The 20,870-nt window shown below is 41.7% G+C and overlaps 1 protein-coding gene across 1 annotated transcript in view; it reads right to left on the reverse strand.

The window, feature by feature from the left end:
* Positions 1–11,656, reverse strand: part of SLC9A4 (solute carrier family 9 member A4) — a 51,621-nt gene extending 39,965 nt beyond the window's left edge. The window contains exons 1-2 of the mRNA XM_060117711.1: positions 11,401–11,656; positions 5,883–6,346 (exon numbers count right to left, since the gene is read on the reverse strand). Coding sequence (XP_059973694.1) covers positions 5,883–6,346; positions 11,401–11,656 — 720 coding nt within the window. The remainder of the gene's footprint in view (positions 1–5,882; positions 6,347–11,400) is intronic.
* Positions 11,657–20,870: the final 9,214 nt, after the last annotated feature.

The following is a 20,870-nucleotide window of genomic DNA, read 5'->3' on the forward strand; positions in this document are numbered from 1 at the left end:
CTCGTGAGCCATGGCCGCTGAGCCTGAGCATCCGGAGCCTGTGCTCCGCAACGGGAGAGGCCACAGCAGTGAGAGGCCCGTGTACCGCAAAAAATAATAATAATAAAAATAAATAATAGCCAGCATGCCTGGAGTTCTCACTGTATGATGAATGCTCACTATACTAATAGCTTAATGGGAATTTTCCAGTGACCCTATGAGCTAAGTAATACCATCAGCCCAATTTTACAGAAATAGGCATAGAGATGACCAGAATCTTTCCCGGAGCCACATACTGGACTTGGCCAAACAAGCCAGTTCTGTTTTGGAGAAAGAGCACTGGATTTCCTACCAACTGGACATGAGCCCAGTCTCCTCACAGGTAACTTGTTGGTTCTCTCCTGTTCCTCTCAGCTCCATGAGTTGAAAATTCAAAAGGTAAGAATAAAAGAAAAGAGATTGGGAAGAGACAGACCTGGGCACCCATGTCCGCTCTGTCATGGCCAGGCAGGATACCCTTGTGCAATTTATTGTACTCCTTTTGCCTTATTTTCTTCATCTGTGAAATGTGACTATTAATTCAGCTCACAGTAAAATCTAAGGATTTAATAAAATAATAAATGTACAAGTGACCCCATACAGGGCCTGGGTATAGTGGCTGCATCCGTCTTACTGCTATGATGCTGGCCATGAGATTTCAACTAGGGATACTAGTTATTATTTGAAAGCTACTGGGGTTTTGTCTCTTCTCCCTTTGCCCACCATTAAGGAAGTTCTCATGATTGGAGTCATAACCTAAAATATTCAGCGAGAGGGAGAAATAAGTGGACAAGAGACCTGGAGGGTCAGGTTCATTGTTCTTTCGATGGTTGCATCTCCTCTGGAGCACCTCCTCTTTCGTGAGAGGCAGCTCTTTTCGTGCGATAAGGATCTGCAAAGTTGTCACATGTAACCCACTAATCACAGGTCTCTCTCTGGATGACTCAGACTTTCTGCTGAAAGAGACCGCCTGTGATGGCTGCCCTCGGGAAGGCTCCCTCCTCAATGAAAGGGTGAGTCCAAGGCCCTTGGCTCAAAAGACAACTGCACTGCATTAAATACCAGTTGCTCTCAAACTGCTTTCTAAATCCGTCCCCGAGCTTCTCCAGTTTCACGCAGGGACGCACAAGTGCCCCAGAACACACTTAATATCACTGTGCTGTGGGTGACCCCAGGGTGACCCCGAGTGACGTGTGGACACCTCCATCCCCACCCTGGAGCCAGCACCGCAGCAGCTTCACCACGTGGAGGTCACAGCAGTGCCCTCAAGCAGATACTCTGGTCAGCTGAAAATTACAATTTTATTTGGAAACAATCATTTCAAAAAAAAAGTCCAAGTGGAAACAATTAAACTTTGGGAAAGTCAAACAAATGCAGTTAGCAAAGAAACCCCAGGCCGTGATTGGCTCTAGATGTAAAGTCTAGGGAAAACTCAGGCTGAAGTGCGTCTCAAGTTCAGAAGCAGCACCACAGAGGGAACAGAGCCACATGTTTTCGTGGGTCGTTAACAAAGACTATGTCTCAGCAGCAACGTTTGTAGGTTGTATCAAGAAAGAGCTTGGTCTGTGAAAATTAAGTGAGGTGATATTGTCATTGCTAAATTTCTCTAACGATTTAGGAAGGGAAAGTTGGATAATTATCTCAGAATGGGCTGCCAGGAGGTGGCCTTGATGTTGACCCAGATGAGCACCCTCAAGGGCATTGCTTTCGTGGGGTTACAGTCAGCAAGGGACCCCAAAGAACTTGGATATGAGTAAAATGAGATGCTCTCTGGATAAACTGTGAAACGGAGGCATCGTGGCTCAGAGGGGTGCCTTAGGAGGTGGAACTGGTTCCCAGCCAAGGGGACTTATTCCACTGTAACAAAACCCAAAGTAAGAAAGCACCTGAAGGGAGAATGGGTGGAGGCACATCTAGCCCAGACCTTTCCCAGACATAGCATCGTTTTAGATCAAGATATATCAGCTCTTTCCACCTAAAGGCCGTGAACAAGTAGTTCCCAAACATCAGCCATCTTCTGAGGTGCTGGTTAAAAATACAGATTCCCATGCTCTGTTGCCAGAGAGTGGGGGTCAGTGGTCCTGGGTTGAGGTTTGGCCATCTGAGTGCTCACCAAGCCCACCTGGGGGATTCTGAGGCACGTGGCTTGAGGGCCACACACTGAGAAATGAGATATGTAAATGAGATGGCAGGCTGGAGTCCAGGCTCCCCTGGCAACCGGCAGACACCTTGGCTTTCTGAGATGCTCGCCCATCAGGGAAGAACAGGCAGGTCTGATGAGTCTAGTATCTCGCTCAATAGTTAGAGATTCTCATTATGAATAAATAACCTGGCTTCTGACTTCAAGTGTGGGTCTCCTCCACTTGGTGAATCCACCCCGGATATCTTGGATTATTTTCAAATGCTTTTTCCCCCAGTACTATCCATTTTGGCATAAAGTCCTCATGATAAAATAGTGTGTGCCACGATGAACAGCAAGGTCCTACTATTGATATATAGCACAGGGAATGATATTCAATATCCTGGGATAAACCATAATGGAAAAGAATTTTAAAAACAATGTATATATGTGTATTATTAGGTCACTTTGCTGTACAGCAGAAATTAACACAACGTAAGTCAACTGTACTTCAATAAAATAAATAAATTAAAATTTAAAAAAGAAAAAATAAAGAAAATTATGAATAACATCACTAAAAAATTGTGTGCCAGGTGAATTAAATAATTAATTGTAAAAGGGAAAAAAATTAAAAAACAAAACAAAACGTGTGTGCATGTTCTTTGGTTAGGCACAGTCCCGGAAAGCAAGATGTGAAACCCAGGGCAATAGAAGAATATGTTAGTAGGTTTGACTACCTACATATTTTAAACTTTTACAGATAGAAGATACATGACTTAAAAAAATTTAAGTGACAGAATGGGAGAAAATATTTGCTTTTTATGTAACATTCAAGTTTATATAATTTAAAGTTTATCTAAAGCTTAAAGTCTAGATAATTTAATGAGTTTCTACAAATCAATTAAAAAAGAAAAAAAACAGCAACTGGTCTCAAAGAAACATTGACAAGAAGTGATATTTGCATACAATAATTGGGACATACTGATAAAAAATTTCTCATTGTTTATAGGAAATTCAAATTTAACTGGTAACGTGTATTTTTTTTTAAGTCTGGCAACCATGAAAGGACATGAACTTCCAATTCATAGCGTAAGAAACGCTAATGATCCACCATCTTTGAAAAGATGCTTAATATCATCATGCAGATTATAGCAAACGTGTCATCCTTTTTTGCTCATTAGATGGGAAAACATTAAGAAAGCAATGCCCCTTGTTGACAGTGATACAAGGAAATATGCACTTAATACACTGCGTATGGAAATGCAAGCCCATAAAGATTTCTGGAAAATCTTGGCAGCTGTATACATAAAAACTAAAATTAAGGTTTAATATATTTGGTAAAATGAGAAGGGTCCTGAATGGCTCTACTGCAAGCTCCCCCTGCAATCTGACCCCATGGTAAGGTCCTGCAGCCCAATAACCCTCCTTATCAAGGGACCAGGCACAGGACTTGTATATCCATGTGTACTGGGGATCACTTCCCTGACAGCCTGTGGAATTACTCAGAAGATTTTGATGGGCTTCCCTGGTGGTGCAGTGGTTAAGAATCCGCCTGCCAATGCAGGGGACATGGGTTTGAGCCCTGGTCTGGGAAGATTCCACATGCCACTGAGCAAGTAAGCACGTGTGCCACAACTACTGAGCCTGCGCTCTAGAGCCCACAGGCTACAACTACTGAGCCCGCGTGCCACAACTACTGAGGCCCACGTGCCTAGAGCCCGTGCTCCGCAACAAGAGAAGCCACCGCAGTGAGAAGCCCACGCACCGCAACGAAGAGTAACCCTGGCTCACTGCAACTAGAGAAAGCCTGCGTGCAGCAACAAAGACCCAATGCAGCCAAAAATAAATAAATAAATTAATTAAAAAGGGATTAAAAAAAAGACTTTGAAAAATAATAGATACATATATATACATAACTGAATCACTTTGCTGTACCTCTGAAACTAATACAACATTGTTAATCAACTATGCTCCAATATAAAATAAACATTTACAAAAAATGAGAGCAGGGGACCTCGTCTCATTCATTATCATTGCCACCCAAGCAGTTAGCACTGTGCCCAGAACACGATAGGTACCAAATGAAAGTTTGTTAAATAAAAAAATAATAAGTCAATCACATCATCCCCTAGGAACCAGGAGGTACCCCATCCTTCTACTAGTTCCTCCCACAGTCCCTGAGAGCTCACTCTGTTCCCCAGGGTAGCACCCATGTGGCCCGGCATGGTGTGCGGTGGCCCCCTACTCTGGGCTGTGAGTATAGGGGACGCACACACTTGTCATTAGTCTCATCTGTTTAGCGTTGGTGTCACTCCATAACCTTCTGGTGGGAATCCCTCCTTCATCATTTGAATGAAGAGGAGGCGATTATAGCAGCATCTCTCAAATTTTTAAGTATACCTACTTTTTAACCCCAAAATTTCACTTCCAAGAATATATCCTATAAAAAGACTCACAGGGCCCATGAGCCATGGCCGCTGAGCCTGCGCATCCGGAGCCTGTGCTCCACAGCGGGAGAGGCCACATCAGTGAGAGGCCCACGTATAGCAAAAAAAAAAAAAAAAAAAAAAAAGACCCACAAGTGCGAAAAGAGATGCATGCAGAAACAAGAATACTTATCGCAACACTGTTTTTTAAAGTGAAAAATTGACAACCACCTGAATATTCACCCATCAAGAATTGGTTAAATAAATCTTTATAAACATAATCTATGAAATACTCTGCAACAGTGGAAAAGAGCTAGAAAGAAGTCCAAGATTTGGTACGTCTAAGCAGTACCTATGATTTAATGCCACCCACTTTATGTAGAATGATGTATCAATACATCTATATCTGCGTACGTATATGCATGTGTCCACGATAAAAATGGGGAGGGAAACGCAAACTGCATCCAAGGGGGAGGGAAGAGGGTCAGGCGGAGGCTTTTGTGTTTTATGCTGTATGATTTTGTACTATTTAAGTCTTTTACACTGAAAATGCATTCTAGTATTACTTATGTGGTGTGATATAAATGTAAGAATAAGAAAAGTACATAAAAATTTATATAAAATCACATAGACTAACTCCTGGTGAAGGTTTGCAGTAACGTAAGGAAACTGGGCAATGCAGCAGCCAGTCTGGAATATTTCAGCACCTCTAGCCAAAGTCATCCCTGGGCCTTAATGCTCTGCGCTGATGTGGCCTGTAAACCCTTCTCGGCCTCTCTCTGGAAGGACTCCTAAGCAAAGCTGCTCCGTCACGTTCTCCGGGGGAGTCACGCAATTGAGACTGATATACACGCCAATGCATTTGTGCAAATCCTCTGTCATCTCTCTCCCTACCCCTACCTTTTATTTAACTTCATCATCTAAAACAGAGCTTAAAAAAAAGCATCTAAAGGGAAGGAGGGTGAGGTCCCGTGACTGAGAGAAAATAAAAGCACAAGTACTGCTTGTCCTAATGAGAAAACCCAGAAGAGCCTTAAACCCAGAAGAGCCTTTAGCCACGGTTTCTGCTTGCTCAGTGAAACACCGAATTCACTAAAGAATCATACTTCTTCTCTCCTGCTTCTCCTTTAAAGAAGCCAGTGGATGGCAAGCAGCGTAGTGAGCGAGCGCGGGCACCGTGCAGATCCCAAGGGCAGTGGCCAGACCTGGGGCCACACTGCCCTGGCCCACCTCTGTCCTGCTGAGGCCCAGGCCTGCCTGGCCTTCTCCATCCCCCAGGCCCCTCATCTCCCTGGGGAGGGTGGGGGGCCGCATCTCACCACGCTGATGCCGTCGTTGAGGAGGGCCTCCCCGAAGATCATCATATACAGCTGCTCATTCACCCGCGCCTCTTCGAACACGGCCAGCACGGCCACGGGGTCCACGGCCGAGATCAGGCTCCCGAACAGCAGGTTCTGAAGCAGGTTGACATCACTCAGGCCAAAGGCCTCGACCTGGCAGATGAGGTAGAGTGAGAGGCCAATGCCGAAGGCATTGATCAGGGCCCCCAGCCCTGCCCACCACAGGATGGATCCGATGTTCTCGAAGAAGGGCCGGGTGGGCATGAAGTAGCCGCCCTCCAGGACGATGGGCGGGAGGAGGTACAGGAAGTAGATGCTCGAATCCATGACCGGAGGCGATTTGTGGTCGGTTCCGAAGATGATGGCGCCCACCAGGGCCCCGACGAGGATGAGCAGGCAGCTCTCAGGCATGAGGCCCGGCAGCCGGTGGTAGACATGGAAGCCTGCGGAGAGCAGAGAACCACGTTTAGACGTTGGCAAGTAACCCGGCTCTGGCCCCCAGGACACCAGGGGAGGAGTGTGCAAGAGGCCTTTCAAAGCCACGCAGATGGCAGCATCTCCGGGCCCAGCCTCAGCACCCACCTGTAGCAGGAGCTGCAAGTGTGGCTGCGGCTTGATGTGAGGAAGTGCTTCCCATGCTCAGTGCAGGTTCCAGCATCTTCTCAGCCAGCCATGCCCTCCTGTTTTCCCCATCCTGAGGGATCTGAGTGGTGGGACTCTTCTGCTCTCATGCAAAACCCACCTTTGAAGCTCCTGCAAGAGTCTGTCACAGTGACCTAAACCCCAGTTCCTTCCAAATTTACCTCATCTCACTTCCTTCTCCACCACAAACAAATGAATAAAAATGAAAAGTCTTTATTTTGTTTCCTTTACTTAACCAATGACATTGCCACCCAGTCAGCCATTTGAGAGGAAATCAAGTCGCATTCTTATGGGGTCCCCGTCACCTTTGCCCCTTCATGCAATTGGCAACCTATTTCATCAGTTACGTCTCCCACTGGCTGCCCCGGAAGTCCGTCTCCTCCTGTACACTCCTGCAGCCACTACCTTCACTGAGGACCGCCCCACTTCTCATCCTACTTACTGCGGTGTCTTCCTGATCTCCTCCCTCTCCCTCCCCCTCCCGGTCTATTCCACATCCTGCTGCCACATGACTATTCTACACCATGTTATCTGATTGTTCAATTCCCCACCTAAGACTCTGAAGCCACACAAAGCGTCTCATGGAATTTAAACTGAGAGTATTTGTTAAGCATCCCTGTGACAAGAACAACCCACTGTAAGTCCTGTGAGGTGGAGGACCAAACATGTTTTCTACAATTCCAACTACTGATGAAATTTTAGAAACATTCTTAACAAATAAGAAGATAAAGCCAATATAATGTATAAGTATACAGAGAAGGGTATATTGAATATATCAACAAATATGACAAGAGATCCAGGCACAGCAGGCCACCTGGGGCTCTCCCCAAGTCCGTATCCCACACACCCTGCACTGTCTTCATACAACCTACATTATAGCCAAGCTCACGCCTTTTCATCCTGGAGGCCTCCTTTCTTGTCTTTACATATTATTATTGTTGCCTGCATTGTGCTTCTCTCCACCCTATTTTGGTCCTGCTCAATCCTTGAGGTTAAGCTTTTCCCAATCTCTTCCCAAGGAAATAATATGTCTTCCTTTGAATTATTGTAACATTTTATCTGTACCTGTTCAACAACGATCCTTTTCTACCATTTTTGGTCCATGACTTTTCTCCCCTACTAATCTCTAAACTCCTCAAACTCAGGCAGGATGGCACACATCTTTATATCTCCCCAAAGTGCTTAGCAAGATGTCTTGTCCATAACAGCATGACTAATTGCTAAAAGAATCTTTCTTAAGTGTATAAATGAATGAATGAACAGGTCAGCTGTTCATCAGAGAAGATCTTGCATGGGAAGGAGAAGTTGAACAGGTTTTGGAGAATGAGTGGGACATACATAGTTGGACAACAGAGGGAAGGCATTTTAGGAGGGGAGAACTCCAGGAGAAAGAGGGGAGAGACAGGGATGGCCCAGCCAGATATTTTTGACATTCACTGAGGAGATTCATCTGGCCAGAGCAAATTTTAATTGGGAAGAGTACTGATTTTTTTAAAAAAATTTTATTGGAGTATAGTTGCTTTACAATGTTGTGTTAGTTTCTGCTGTACATCAAAGTGAATCAGCTATATGTATACATATATCCCCTCTTTTTTGGATTTCCTTCCCATGTAGGTCACCACAGAGCACTGAGTAGAGCTCCCTGTGCTATACAGTAGGTTCTCATTAGTTATCTATTTTATACATAATAACAATAGTGTATATATGTCAATCCCAGTCTCCCAATTCCTCCCACCCCCCTTTCCCCTTTGGTATCCGTAGGTTTTTTCTCTATGTCTGTGTCTCTATTTCTGTTTTGTAAATAAGCTCGTCTATACCATTTTTTTCAGATTCCACATATATGCATTAATATATGATATTTGTTTTTCTCTTTCTGACTTACTTCACTCTGTATGACAGACTCTAGGTCCATCCATGTCTCTACAAATGACCCGATTTCATTCCTTTTTATGGCTGCGTAATATTCCATTGCATATATGTACCACATCTTCTTTATCCATTCCTCTGTTGATGGACATTTAGGTTGTTTCCATGTCCTGGCTATTGGAAGTGTACTGATTTTGAGCCAAGCAATGGAGGGCCTGAAGTTCAAGGCTAAGAAGGTAGGCTCCCTCCCATAGGCCTTGGGGCCATGGAATGTCTCCTTAGGAAGTTTTAGGTTCAGCCATCCAAAGAACTCGTGGGTTTCCCTGACCACAGCTTTGAACTTCTCCATCCACCATCAGCAGGCAGGTTAATACAATGGAGTGTCAAGAGACATTATTCCAAACCACACAGCCCACTGGCTTCAAGACCAGCTTAAGGCCTCCTTCTAAAGCCCTGCTCTGTCCATTTCCTAATAACAGCTTCCTTCTTCTCCTCTCTCCTCCTCCTTCTTCAGTTAGTGCTTATTTAACCACACTTAGCTTTTTAGATATGTAAAGTAGGCGGAAGAGCCCATAGTGTGATTTTCTCAGGCCCTGTGTCTCCCCAGTCTGGTCCTGCTTCCAGGGATCTAGTTTCCTGAAATGGATCCAATGTCACCTTCCTGAAGCCGAGTTGCATCTACACAGTGATAGCAGGAAGAGGGTTTAACCTGTAAGCAGGGCCCTTTAAGGGAAATGCTACGTGAGTTTCACATTTCAAAATTCTTCTCCCCTTCCGTAATGGACAATAGAGTCAGTCACTTTGAGGTTTTAGTTCCCTGGCCTGAAACTTAAAAGGCCACGAATAACAAAGTCCAGCCTGAAAGTCAAAGATGGCCCTATCAGAGCACCTATTAGGCAGTACTAGATTCACCCATCTTCCCCCTTTAGGCTGGGGACCACAATCATTCCTACACCTTGCCTGGGTGCTCAATAAATGTATCTTTATAGAATGATGGAATAAAAGAATACTAGCGATTATTAATTATATTTTGATTCAAGATTTATAATATAGAATCTAAAAAGCGATATGGTTTCCTTAAGTGTTAAAGTTTTATGTCATTATTATTATTTTTTTGTCCCAGGTAAACAAGCTACCATATATAAAGCTACAAGACCAGTACTTGGATCACAGTATATATTCAGTAAATTTGACCTTCTTTTCATGTACAATATAAAAATAATCTGAATTCTTAAAGTCCAGTAAATATGAAATTGTGCTTGAATAAGCAAGATTCAACTGATAACCTACTTCAGTTATTTTCTTTTTCTAAAGTATGTTGAGTGGCATCCTCATGAAAATCAAGAACATTTAAACAGCAATTCTATGAACAATAGCATCCTTACAGGACTCTGAACTTGTAGTCTGGGCACACACAACACCTCTAAAGGACAATCTGTGTCTTATGCTAATATAAAACATATACTTTGCACCTTGAGATGTTCACTGATATAGAATAGAAGCCTCTTTCCATTAGAAAATTCTTATTTGTACCAAAAAGAGATCTCAGAAATAATTTCACAGATGAACAAACTGAGATGAAGAAAGACAGCTAGTCAGTGGAATCAGCTAGTTTCCTGATTCCAGACCAACTTCACCCATTACTGTGAAAAGGAAGGGAGTGGGTGGGGTCAGAATCTCTGGCATTTTGACAAAGGAAAACTCAAGATCACATAAGACCAACTTGAACGTTCTCAGTATCCACGTGGTTGCATGAAAGGTGTTAGGCCCCTAGCTCTGAACTGAGAATATCATCCCTTTGGAAACCCATTTTTACTTGAGCCTTTCTCAGAAATAATGTGCAACCCTCTGTGTCATTTAGTCATTTGATAAACTGCACAAGAGTTCTTCAAACTAAGAATTTCATTCTATCTTCACATCTTATGAGCTCAAAATGAACAGCAGTTATGACGGGCACCTAATGAATATGCCAGCACCCCCCCCCCAACATCCATGGGCAGGGAGTTAGATGAAAAGACAGAGCCCAGCATCCTGATGCCAAGGAGTTAACTGCCCGATTTCATGGCTCACCCCATATTTCATAGCTGTTCCAGAGGAATCATATAAACAAGCACTAACATGATTCATAGGGTCTATTTCAATGAGGCAATCTTATCTACTCAAATAACAAAGTTCATAACTAAAGCAAAGAAGACATTATGCTTGACAATTAAGATATTTGTATTAGTTTCCCACTCTGGAATAAGCTGTTTCTAAGGAGACAAGGGGGTGAACTTGGAGATTAAATGGTCACAGAGTGGAAACCATCACTTTGCTCTGGGCACAAAGAACCCTAGTTAGAATTTCATCTATTAACTTGAATCCACTTTATGTCACAGAGGAAACCAGGGGTGCTCCACTGGTTCCATTCGGCTCAGGTGTAAACAAAGATTTTACTGACAGATACCATCTCTATTCCACCGTATCCCATCACTGAGTGATATGAGTTGCTTCTGGTTGCCTTGTTTCTTGCTTTCTGTCCATTTGCAAGGAGCACATGCCACTTTTAAAGAATAAACAATGTGCGTCGTTGATGAAGCCCCTGGTTCCATGGCCAAGAATGAAAGAAGCACATTTTACAGAAGAATCATTATATGGTTCCTGAAATTTCCAGTGGGCATCATTCCAAGCTCAACATACTTTACTCTGTATTTCTTAAAGCATAGAACTCGAGATTTTTATATGCCAAATAGTGTCACATGGCTGCCACCCTGAAAGGAGAGGAAATCCAAACAACCGAGAGCCCAAAAGTAGGCTCTTAAATTTCAAAACACAACCTGAAGTATTAAATGGCTTGACAAAAATCAGTTATGACTTTCCCTTGACTCAGGAATAGAATTTTTTATGTAATAGCAGCAAGAGTTAAAATCCACTTAATTCACCATCTACAAGGCATTTTATCTCATGTGGAAAACAACTCTTCAAACCAGGTAGATGTTTGGGGCCTTACCTATTTTTGCAAGGGATGCTAGGAGGATCCAGAGGGTGACCTCGTAAGGAATTTGCACATAGTCATAATCCAGTGCGAAAACAGATACCGTCTCAGCTGGCTCAGAGCTGGCAGCAGCAAACCGAACATTAAGCTCATGCTGGGCAGAGGAATTTGTGGATTCATTCAAATCAGAAGATGCTCCACCACACTTGAGGGCCACTAGCAAGAACAACCAATTCCAAGGACCGAAAGGCACAAGCATCTGAAAACCCATGCTGTGGGCTTCTCTTACTGTGTGTGCCTTTGGGTGCTGCACTTCTGAAGTGAGGAGGGTTTCCAGAGAGCGGCAGCATCTACCTGGGCAACAGGTGAAATACGCACAGTCCGTGGGTCATTCCAGGAAGAGTCCGAGCACGTCACTGAGTTCTGAGTATAGATATTTTCAAATCACCTTTAAAGTATTTGTGTTCAGGCAACTCAGCCTCTGGCCCAAATGCATCTAGTCATTCAATAGACTTGAGAAAGCCCAGGGAACTACCTGTGCGACCTTCATCCGATCGTGATTTGAAGAGCAATTTATGAAGCAAAAATACTTCTTCATTCCAAGCTGTTTCCTCACCTCACTGCACACTGGTTTCACTTTGTGAGTGAAAATTAAAAAGGGTGCCACGGTGCTCATTCCAGATGTCACTAGAGCCCTTCTAACCAGGAAGAGAATCCCTCCCTCTTCTCCAGATCCTAGGAAAGGAGCTACCTGTTCTGCACCCGGTCCTTCTCTCCTCCCCCTGCTAGCTCACTTGTTTTGAATGGCCGAGGCTGCAGGTAGCTCTTGAACTACACTTAATTATTTGCTCAGATTTGACTTTTGTAATGAAATGCTTTCCCTGAGTTCCCTGGGGGTTACACTGCTGACACCTAGTGGGCGGCCACAATACTACACCTTGACCGGTTCAAGGATGAATGACCGTGTAATTCTCATCTAAACCAGGGCACTTCTGAAAGTAAGGGAGACCTATTAATAATCATACCAGACCACAGCTGGAAACCAGAACAGTGCTGGAAAACTGTGTCATGTGGTCACTGTAAAAGAGGGAGGAGGAGGCGGCAGCATAGAATATGTCTAGATAGTAATTGAAAACACGAAGCTCTAGCGCTCCATAAACTTTACATAGTATTAAAAAAAAGAACAAGCAGAGGAACAAGCTCCATGAAATACCTCTAAAAACCAGTTTTGAAAAATTCTGTGGCACATCCAAACTTTTCATTTGAAAGAATCGTGTTATTACGGCCTATTTGTTCAAAAGAAGCAGTATACCAGACTGTTTATGGAAGAATTTTGAGATGGATGCCATGAATCTATTCCTATTTCCTCTACATCTGGCCAGATGACTGTAGCCAAGTCACTTACCTTTCAAAGCGTCCCTGTCTAAAAAGAGGGAATGGAATAATATCTATCTCATTGAGTGGCTAGGATCATTAAATGAGATAAAACAAGTAAAGTATCTGGCATATAACTGATGCTTAATAAATGTTAGTTTTTATTATTAATCACATCTATTATTCTATCTGAGGATAAGAATTCTGTTGCAATGATGAACAATGCTCAATAGAGAATGAGAATTATTATTCATAATCCATAGACTATCTCAACACCTATTCCATATCAAACTGCAGGGTGATTTGCATCTTTTCTCTTCATTCATATTAGCGCATGTAGATGGTTCCCACTTCAGCCCCACACTCAGCGAAGATCACTGGAAAATTGAGGTGGAACATGTTGAGGAAAGCTAGCTTCTAGACGTAACTTCTTAGTAAGGCAATAGAATTAAAAGCTCACATTTGGATTTTTTTTCTTCTCTTTCCTTCACAGTTTGCCTCTAAAATTGACCAGATCCAGTCACTAAAACGAGACTATCAGGTAAACCACAGAAGATGGCTATATTGGGTCGATTTTTCTTTTCAGAAAAGGTTACATGAATAGCCTTGTGATGGACAACTTCTTTATAATAGATATTTTATCTTTTTATTTGAATTTTGTTTTATGTTTCTTCTAAAAAGAAATGAGAGAGAGAGAGAGCGTTTCCCATGGTGCTCTGTGGAAAGACCAAAACTAAGCACCAGGAAGCCTCTGTCCTCAGGCATTAATTATCTGACTGACTTTGAGAAAGTCACTTTACCATTTAAGCCTCAATTTTTTCATTTCTACAATGAAGATGCTATACCAGGTATCCTTTTCCTGCTCTAAATATCTGAATCTTTGTGAATACATGACAACCTGTTTTAATCAGTTGATATCTGATGGTGTCAGATAAGTGATGCCAATATAGGGAGGGTAATAGAAGAAAAACTAGAATTCTGTGGCATCCTGCTATCTCCTTCCAGGATGAGGTTTTCTCGTCAACCTGGTCAACTCTTGGTATCACTTCCACCTATGCAGTAGTACTTTCACACAGCTGCCTGAATGTTCTTTCTAGAGTGACTTCTTAATCCAGGTTCCCTACAAAACAGTGTAAGACAAAGATTACATGAATTCTGTAAACCAAAGGCAGCAAGAGTAAGAGAAAAAGGGAAGCAAGGGAAAAGCACTTTCAGAATGACAGCATGCGAGCCCTAGATGCTCTCCCTAGTGGGAAAACCATCACTGGTGAGAATTGTTAAAAATTAAAAAAAACAAAAAACAAAAACAAACATTCAGTCTCTGGAAATGGTACTGAGAGCATACAGCAATTGAAGACAATCTTCTAAATATTGGTAAAACCTGCAAGAGTCTGTGTTCTGGACTGTTTCCTTCTCCTACTTCCCAGCTCAGTGTGAGGAAAACTCTACTCTGGGTGGGCACAGCCAAGAGGATGGGGCTCCCTTGTAACCCCAGCTCCCTGTCCAGGGCTACAGTTTCTACCCAGAAAATCAGGCTGTCAGTATGTGTCATCAACCCCCCTTCCCCACCCCAAGAAGTGTGTTGCACAAGCTCTATTGCAGGCAAATATGACTGAGAGATCTCCTCTTCTAGAACCCCTATTCACAGGCTTGCAATTCTACCCCAGGCATGGAAGGCCAAGAATAAAGGGCCCCAAACCCTCTCACCCTGGCTTCCTCATAGGGTTGAGTTTCTGTGCAAAGGGACACAAGCCAAGAAGAGTAAGAGCTACTGCCCCTGTTCAGCACCCCATTCATAAAGCAGGGGTCTCTCTCTAAAAGAAGCGGGTTGTTGTTCCTGTATCCCTTTTCAGAGCAGTGGAATGGAGGTTCTGTTAAAGTGGGAGGAAGCTCATAGAACAGAGAACTCCATAAGTACCACTAAGGGAACTTGCTTTATTTGGAACAGAGTGTAGGGAAGTTCAAGCCTAAGGGCACTGTCAAAAACAATGGACATTTAGGTAGTGAGCAAGTAGAAAGGGCTGGTTGCTCCATGATATCTATACATGAAAGGGTAGACCAGTTGGAAGTTTAAAAAAGAACTATGGAAATAAATGGCTGTGAAGAGCCATTGTGGGCTCAGAGAAGTGTCAAAGACTGGCCTCAAAGTTTACTCCTGTGAAAATTACCCTGCACTTTAACTGAATCAGACTGTGGAGCAATTTCTGACCCAAGGCATGTAGAAAACAGTAGATCATTCAGTTAGCAATTACTGGGTGTGGAGTGATATCAACAGAGACAGCAGACCAGACAGAAGTTTAACTGGGAGATCAGTGAGAGTAAAAGAGAACCCTGGTTTCACTGTCATCCTGGGTGAGAGAGGAAGAGGTCAAGGGGATTATGAGAATGCCCAAGGTTCTACTGGCTGAGGGCAACATTAATGTCTGCGTAGAGAAATAGACTTTACTGAAATAGTTCATCCAAGTTGCTAAACAAGTAAATAAGCAGATAATCAAACAATAACAAAACCTGGAGGTAGGGGAGGGGAGAATCAGTATCAAGAATTACTACAAAGTTATTTAAAATGTCCAGTTTTTAACAACAATAATAAAAATGATACTCTATGCTGTCTACAGAAGATACAGTTTTAGATTCAAAGATACAAGTAGATTGAATGTAAAAGGGTTAAAAATGGTACACCATACAAGCAATATGGTAAGAGAGCCAGAGAGGCTATACAAATAACAGAGAAAATAAACGTGAAGATTGAAAAAAAATGTTACTAGAGTTAAAGAGGGACATTTTATAAAAATAAAAAGGTCAATTCATCAAGAGGATATAGCAATTATAAACTTAACCTATATCAAGTGGGATTAATCCCAGGAATGCAAGTTGTTTTAACATACAAATGTCATTTATTATAATACATCATATCAATAAAGGACAAAACCACATGGCCATCTCAATAGACTAGGCAAAGGCATTTGACAAAATCTAACACTGATTTTAAAAATACTCAACAAACTATGAGTAAAAGGGAACTTCCTCAATATGATAAAGGGCATCTATAAAACATCTGCAGCCAACATCATTCTTAATAATGAAGACTAAATGAATTCCTCATAAGATCAGAAACCAGATAAGAATATCCAATCTTGTCACTTCTGTTCAACATTCTAGTAGAGGTACTAGCCAGGGCAATGGCCAAATGAAGGATGTCAAAATGGGAAGGGGAAAAGTAAAACTATCTTTATTTACATATGACATGACCTCTTATATGGAAAATTCTAAATAATTGACTAAAATACTGTTAGATCTAATATATAAGTTTAGCAAATTTGCAAGATATGACACATACAAAAGTAAATTGTATTTTACAGTAAAATGAACACAACGAAATAAAATTGAAAAGGCAATGCCATTTACAATAACATCAAAACTAAAATTATTAAGAATACTCTCAATAAAAGAGATGTAAAACTTGTATTCTGAAAAACAAAGTGTTGGAAGCAGTCAAAGAAGATTTAAGTGTAGAAGTCTTCCTTATCTGTGGAAGATACATTCCAAGACCCCCACTGGTTGCCTGAAACAGCCGATGGTACCTAACCCTATATATACTGCGTTTTTATCCTTACATACCTACTTATGCTAAAGTTCAATTATAAATTAGGCACAGTAAGAGATTAACAACAATAACTAATAATAAAATAGAAAAATTATAACAATATAATGTAATAAAAGTTATGTGAATGTGGTCTCTCTCAAAATATCTTATTGTACAAATTTAATGCCTTTTTCCCTCTTAACTAAGCACTTTTACAGTTTGATGTGTGACAGCAAAAGTAGGACAAATTTCTTTTTCCTTCTTCACAATTTCACAGATAGAAGATTCATATTTACTGTAGGTCTTAGTCACCTCACTCTATGATTTTTTTTCTCAATTTCTTATTAAGTTGAGAACTTTCACCTTTTCACTTAAAGGAAGAACTTTATGGTTTCTCTTTAGCATATCTGAATTGCCAGCATCACTATTCTTGCGCTTTGGAGTCATTGTTAAGTAAAATAAGGGTTACCTGAGCACAATCACTGTATGCAGTACCAGGACGATCAATCCGATAACCTAGACAAGGCTACTTAGTGACCAACAGCAGGATATATATACTGGAATAAAGGATGATTCACTTCCTGAGCTGGATGGCGCAGGGCAACTCAAGATTTCCTCACTCTACTTACAACAGTGCTCAATTTAAAACTTATGAATTGTTTATTTCTGGAATTTTCCACTTAATATTTTTGGACCAAGGTTGACCAAGGGTAACAAAAACCACAGAAAGGAAAACCATGGATAAGGAGGGAAAGACATCCTTGTTCATGGGTCAAAAGACAATATTGTTAACATGACAACACTCCCAAAAATGATCTACAGATTCAACACGATCTCTATCAAAATCTTAGGTGTCTTTTTTCTATTTTAGAAATTGACAAACTGGTCCTGAAATTCATATGGAATGTGCCTATAAGAGCCAAAAAAATATTGAAACAAGAAAACAAAGTTGGAAGATTCATACTTCCCAATTTCAAAACCTTGCTACATACAAAGCTACAGTAATTAGAATAATGTGGCACTTTCATCAGAAAGTACATATAGATAAATAGAACAGAATTGAGAAAGCAGAAATAAACCCTCATATTTATGGTCAATTGATTTCTGACAAGTGTTCTAAGACAATTAATTTGATAGGTTAAAAAAATGACTTTTTCAACAAATGGCACTGGAAAACTTGAATATGCACATATAAAAGAATAAAGATGTACTCCTTTTTAATACCATACACAAAAATTAATTTAAAATGGATCATGGACTAAATGTAAGAGCTATACCCTAAAATTCATAGGAAAAAACCAGGAGTAAAATTTGATGATCTTGGATTAGACAAAACTTTCTTATATACACACCAAAACCCATAACCAACAAAAGAAAAAAGTAGATAAATTGGACTTCATCAAAATTTTTAAAAAACAAAAAAACAAAAACACTATACTACCAAGGGAGTGAAAAAAGACAACTCACAGAATGGGAAAAAAATACTTTCAAATCACATATTTGATAAGAGACTTGTATTCTGAATCTATTAATAACTCTTACAATTCAATAATAAAAAGATAAATAATCCAACTTCAAAATGGACAAAGGATTTGAAAAGACATCTCAAAAAAAGATATACAAATGACCAATCAGCACATGAAAAAAAGCTCAATGTCATTAGTCATAAGGGAGATACATACAGAAATACACACAAATCAAAAACCGCAATGAGATATCATTCGCATTCACTAGAATACTGGGCAAAAAAGCCAACCAAACAAACAAACAAACAGAAAACAAATAATAACCAATGTTGTCAGTGCTGGCAAGGATCAAGGATGTGGTGGAAATAAGTGCTATTGGAAATCTAAAATGGTGCCGTTTGGCTGTTTCTCAAATGTTAAACACGGAATTACGATATGACCCAACAATTCCACTCATAAATATATACCCAAGAAAAATGAAAACATATATCCAGTCAAAAACTTGTACAAGAATATTTTTAGCAGCATCATTCACAACAGCCAAATAGTGGAAACAACCCAAATGCCTATCAAAGGTTGAATGGTAAGTAAAATGTGGAATATCTATACAATGGAATGAAGTGCTGATATAGGCTACAATGTGAATGATTTTGAAAAAATTATGGTGAATGAAAGAAACCAGTCACAAAAGACCATAAGACTCTTTTAATGTGACAAGTCCAAGACAGGCAAATCTGCAGAGACAGAAAGTAGATTAGTTGTTGCCTAGGGATGAGGTGAGGGAAGTGGAGGTGGGGGATGGAGAGTGACTGTTCATGGCTGTGAAGTTTTCTTTGGGTTGATAAAATATTCTAAACTTGTGATGATGCTTCCATGGCTCTGCAAGTATACTGAAAACTATTTGAATTGTATACCTGAAATGGGTGCATGGTATAGATTGTGAACTATATCTCAATAAATCTCCTTTAAAAAACTAGGAAGTGGGACAGAGAAGGGGGTTCATTTGTTATTACTCAGCAGCCATAGCTTCACAAGGAAATGCAATTGGTGCCTTGGTCACATGGGGCATCTTCCAGAAAGCCCTGTGAAATCACCATGCTTCCGAAAGTTCTACAGGAGATGCAGAAGAAGAGAAAGGATTTATCCGGAGGGTCCTTTCTATCTCCCGTCTCTTAGTGGTCCACCTTTGTCCCACAGGGCGTTAACTCCATATATTCCGGATGTGTTTATGGAGTACCTGTGGAAGCCTGATGGTACACCTTGAAATGGGGGGCTTCACATTGGCCTGGAAGCAGGAAGAGGAGCCATAGCCTCCTTGGGTGCAGCCAGGCTAAGACCATGGAGGGCTTGATCCTGCAGGAGCCATTGTTATGACCCACCCCACATATACATACAATACTGCAGCCCAAGGGGTCAGAACTGGAGGCTGAGCTGCAGGTTCTTGCATGAAACAACATGATGCTGCTCATCACTGGTCATGAAAGATGACCTCAAAGCACATGGAGAGGGCTTCCCTGGTGGCGCAGTGGTTGAGAGTCTGCCTGACGATGCAGTGGACACGGGTTCGTGCCCTGGTCTGGGAAGATCCCACATGCCGCGGAGCGGCTGGGCCCGTGAGCCATGGCCGCTGAGCCCGCACGTCCAGAGCCTGTGCTCCACAACGGGAGAGGCCACAACAGTGAGAGGCCTGCGTACCGCAAAAAAAAAAAAAAAAAAAAAAAAAAAAAAAGCACATGGAGAAATCTTGGGCATTCTAGCTCCCTAAGACTACCGCCCATCTATTGGGTGAGAAGTGAGTGTTCCAACAATAGCTACTGGTGCACTGGCTCAAAGGCATCTGCCCAAGAAGGACAGTCTGAGCGGGGAGGACCAGGCGAGCAAGCAAGCTTATAGCAGCCAGAGCAGGTGGTCAAGGCCCACGCAGGTGGAGCCAAGCAAATCCCAGGGGCAGGAGGAGGTGATAGCACATAAACCGGGTCTGGTAAAAAAAAAAAAAAAAAAAAGCGCCTCTCTGATCAATTCATCCCTTAGCATGATCTAAGTGTTTCTAATCCTTGATTACATCTCATGCTCCACTTACCCAAAACTACTTAAATTTCCTGGGAGAAGCCTTACCTCTCTTTTCAAACCTACATAATTGTAAATGTAGCTCCCTTAGACAGGAATAACCCAATTCTATCCCCCATCACTGCCCTTAATCTGAATGTTTCTGCTCTTTAGGACCCAGGGCAGAAGCATCTCACCTCCTTCCACTCTGGGAGGGGGTTTCTCTTGGAAGTCCTTCCAGAAGATGGTGAACTCATCAAAGCAGGGTTGCCACACCTTCGAGTTTGCAGTGCCTGGCCCAAAGGGCTGCACCTGATTGATAGATGCTGAAATCCATGTTGAAATGAAAAGATTTTCACACCAGACTCAGTTGTTCCACAATCTGGAAAAATTAAACTCTTCCTTCAAAGTTTCAGAGCAAACTCATTTCCATCCAAGGGTCAAAATTAAGGTAGACTGCTAGCAAGTCTTGCTGGAAAATCTGTATCTTGAGAAAGCTTCTTTGTGAAGCAATGCCATGGGGTGGTTAAGGACACAGGTGCTAGAGCCAGATGATCTGGGCTCAAACCCCAGCTCTTCTATTTACTTGGCTGTGTGACCTTGGAAAAGTTACCCAGCCTTTCTGTGCCTTGGTTCCGTCATTTGTAACGTAAGGAAAAGAATAAACATAAAAGTGTTCTGTGTATTCAATGACTTAATATTCATAAAGTGCTTAGAACAGTGCCTGGCACATAAAACACGCTAAGTATGAATGTAAAATAAAGGGAGAGAGGATGGAACGAAGGTGAGGAGGGCTTTCTTCACTGAACAGACATGAAGAATTGTTGTCAGATGTACTGAGGATAAGAGGAAAGAAAAGGTGTTCTCTCAGGAGAGAACGTGATGTTTCAAGAACACATTTTACGTGGTGCAGGATTCCCTGATTAGAACCAAGAGGATGCGGACATTTGGGGGGAGTGGTCAGGGCAACTGATAAGAAGCTGCCTTTTAAATTCAATCCTCATAGTTTAATTGAA

This window comes from Mesoplodon densirostris, chromosome 14 (assembly GCF_025265405.1).
Source record: "Mesoplodon densirostris isolate mMesDen1 chromosome 14, mMesDen1 primary haplotype, whole genome shotgun sequence".
Lineage (NCBI taxonomy): Eukaryota > Metazoa > Chordata > Mammalia > Artiodactyla > Ziphiidae > Mesoplodon > Mesoplodon densirostris.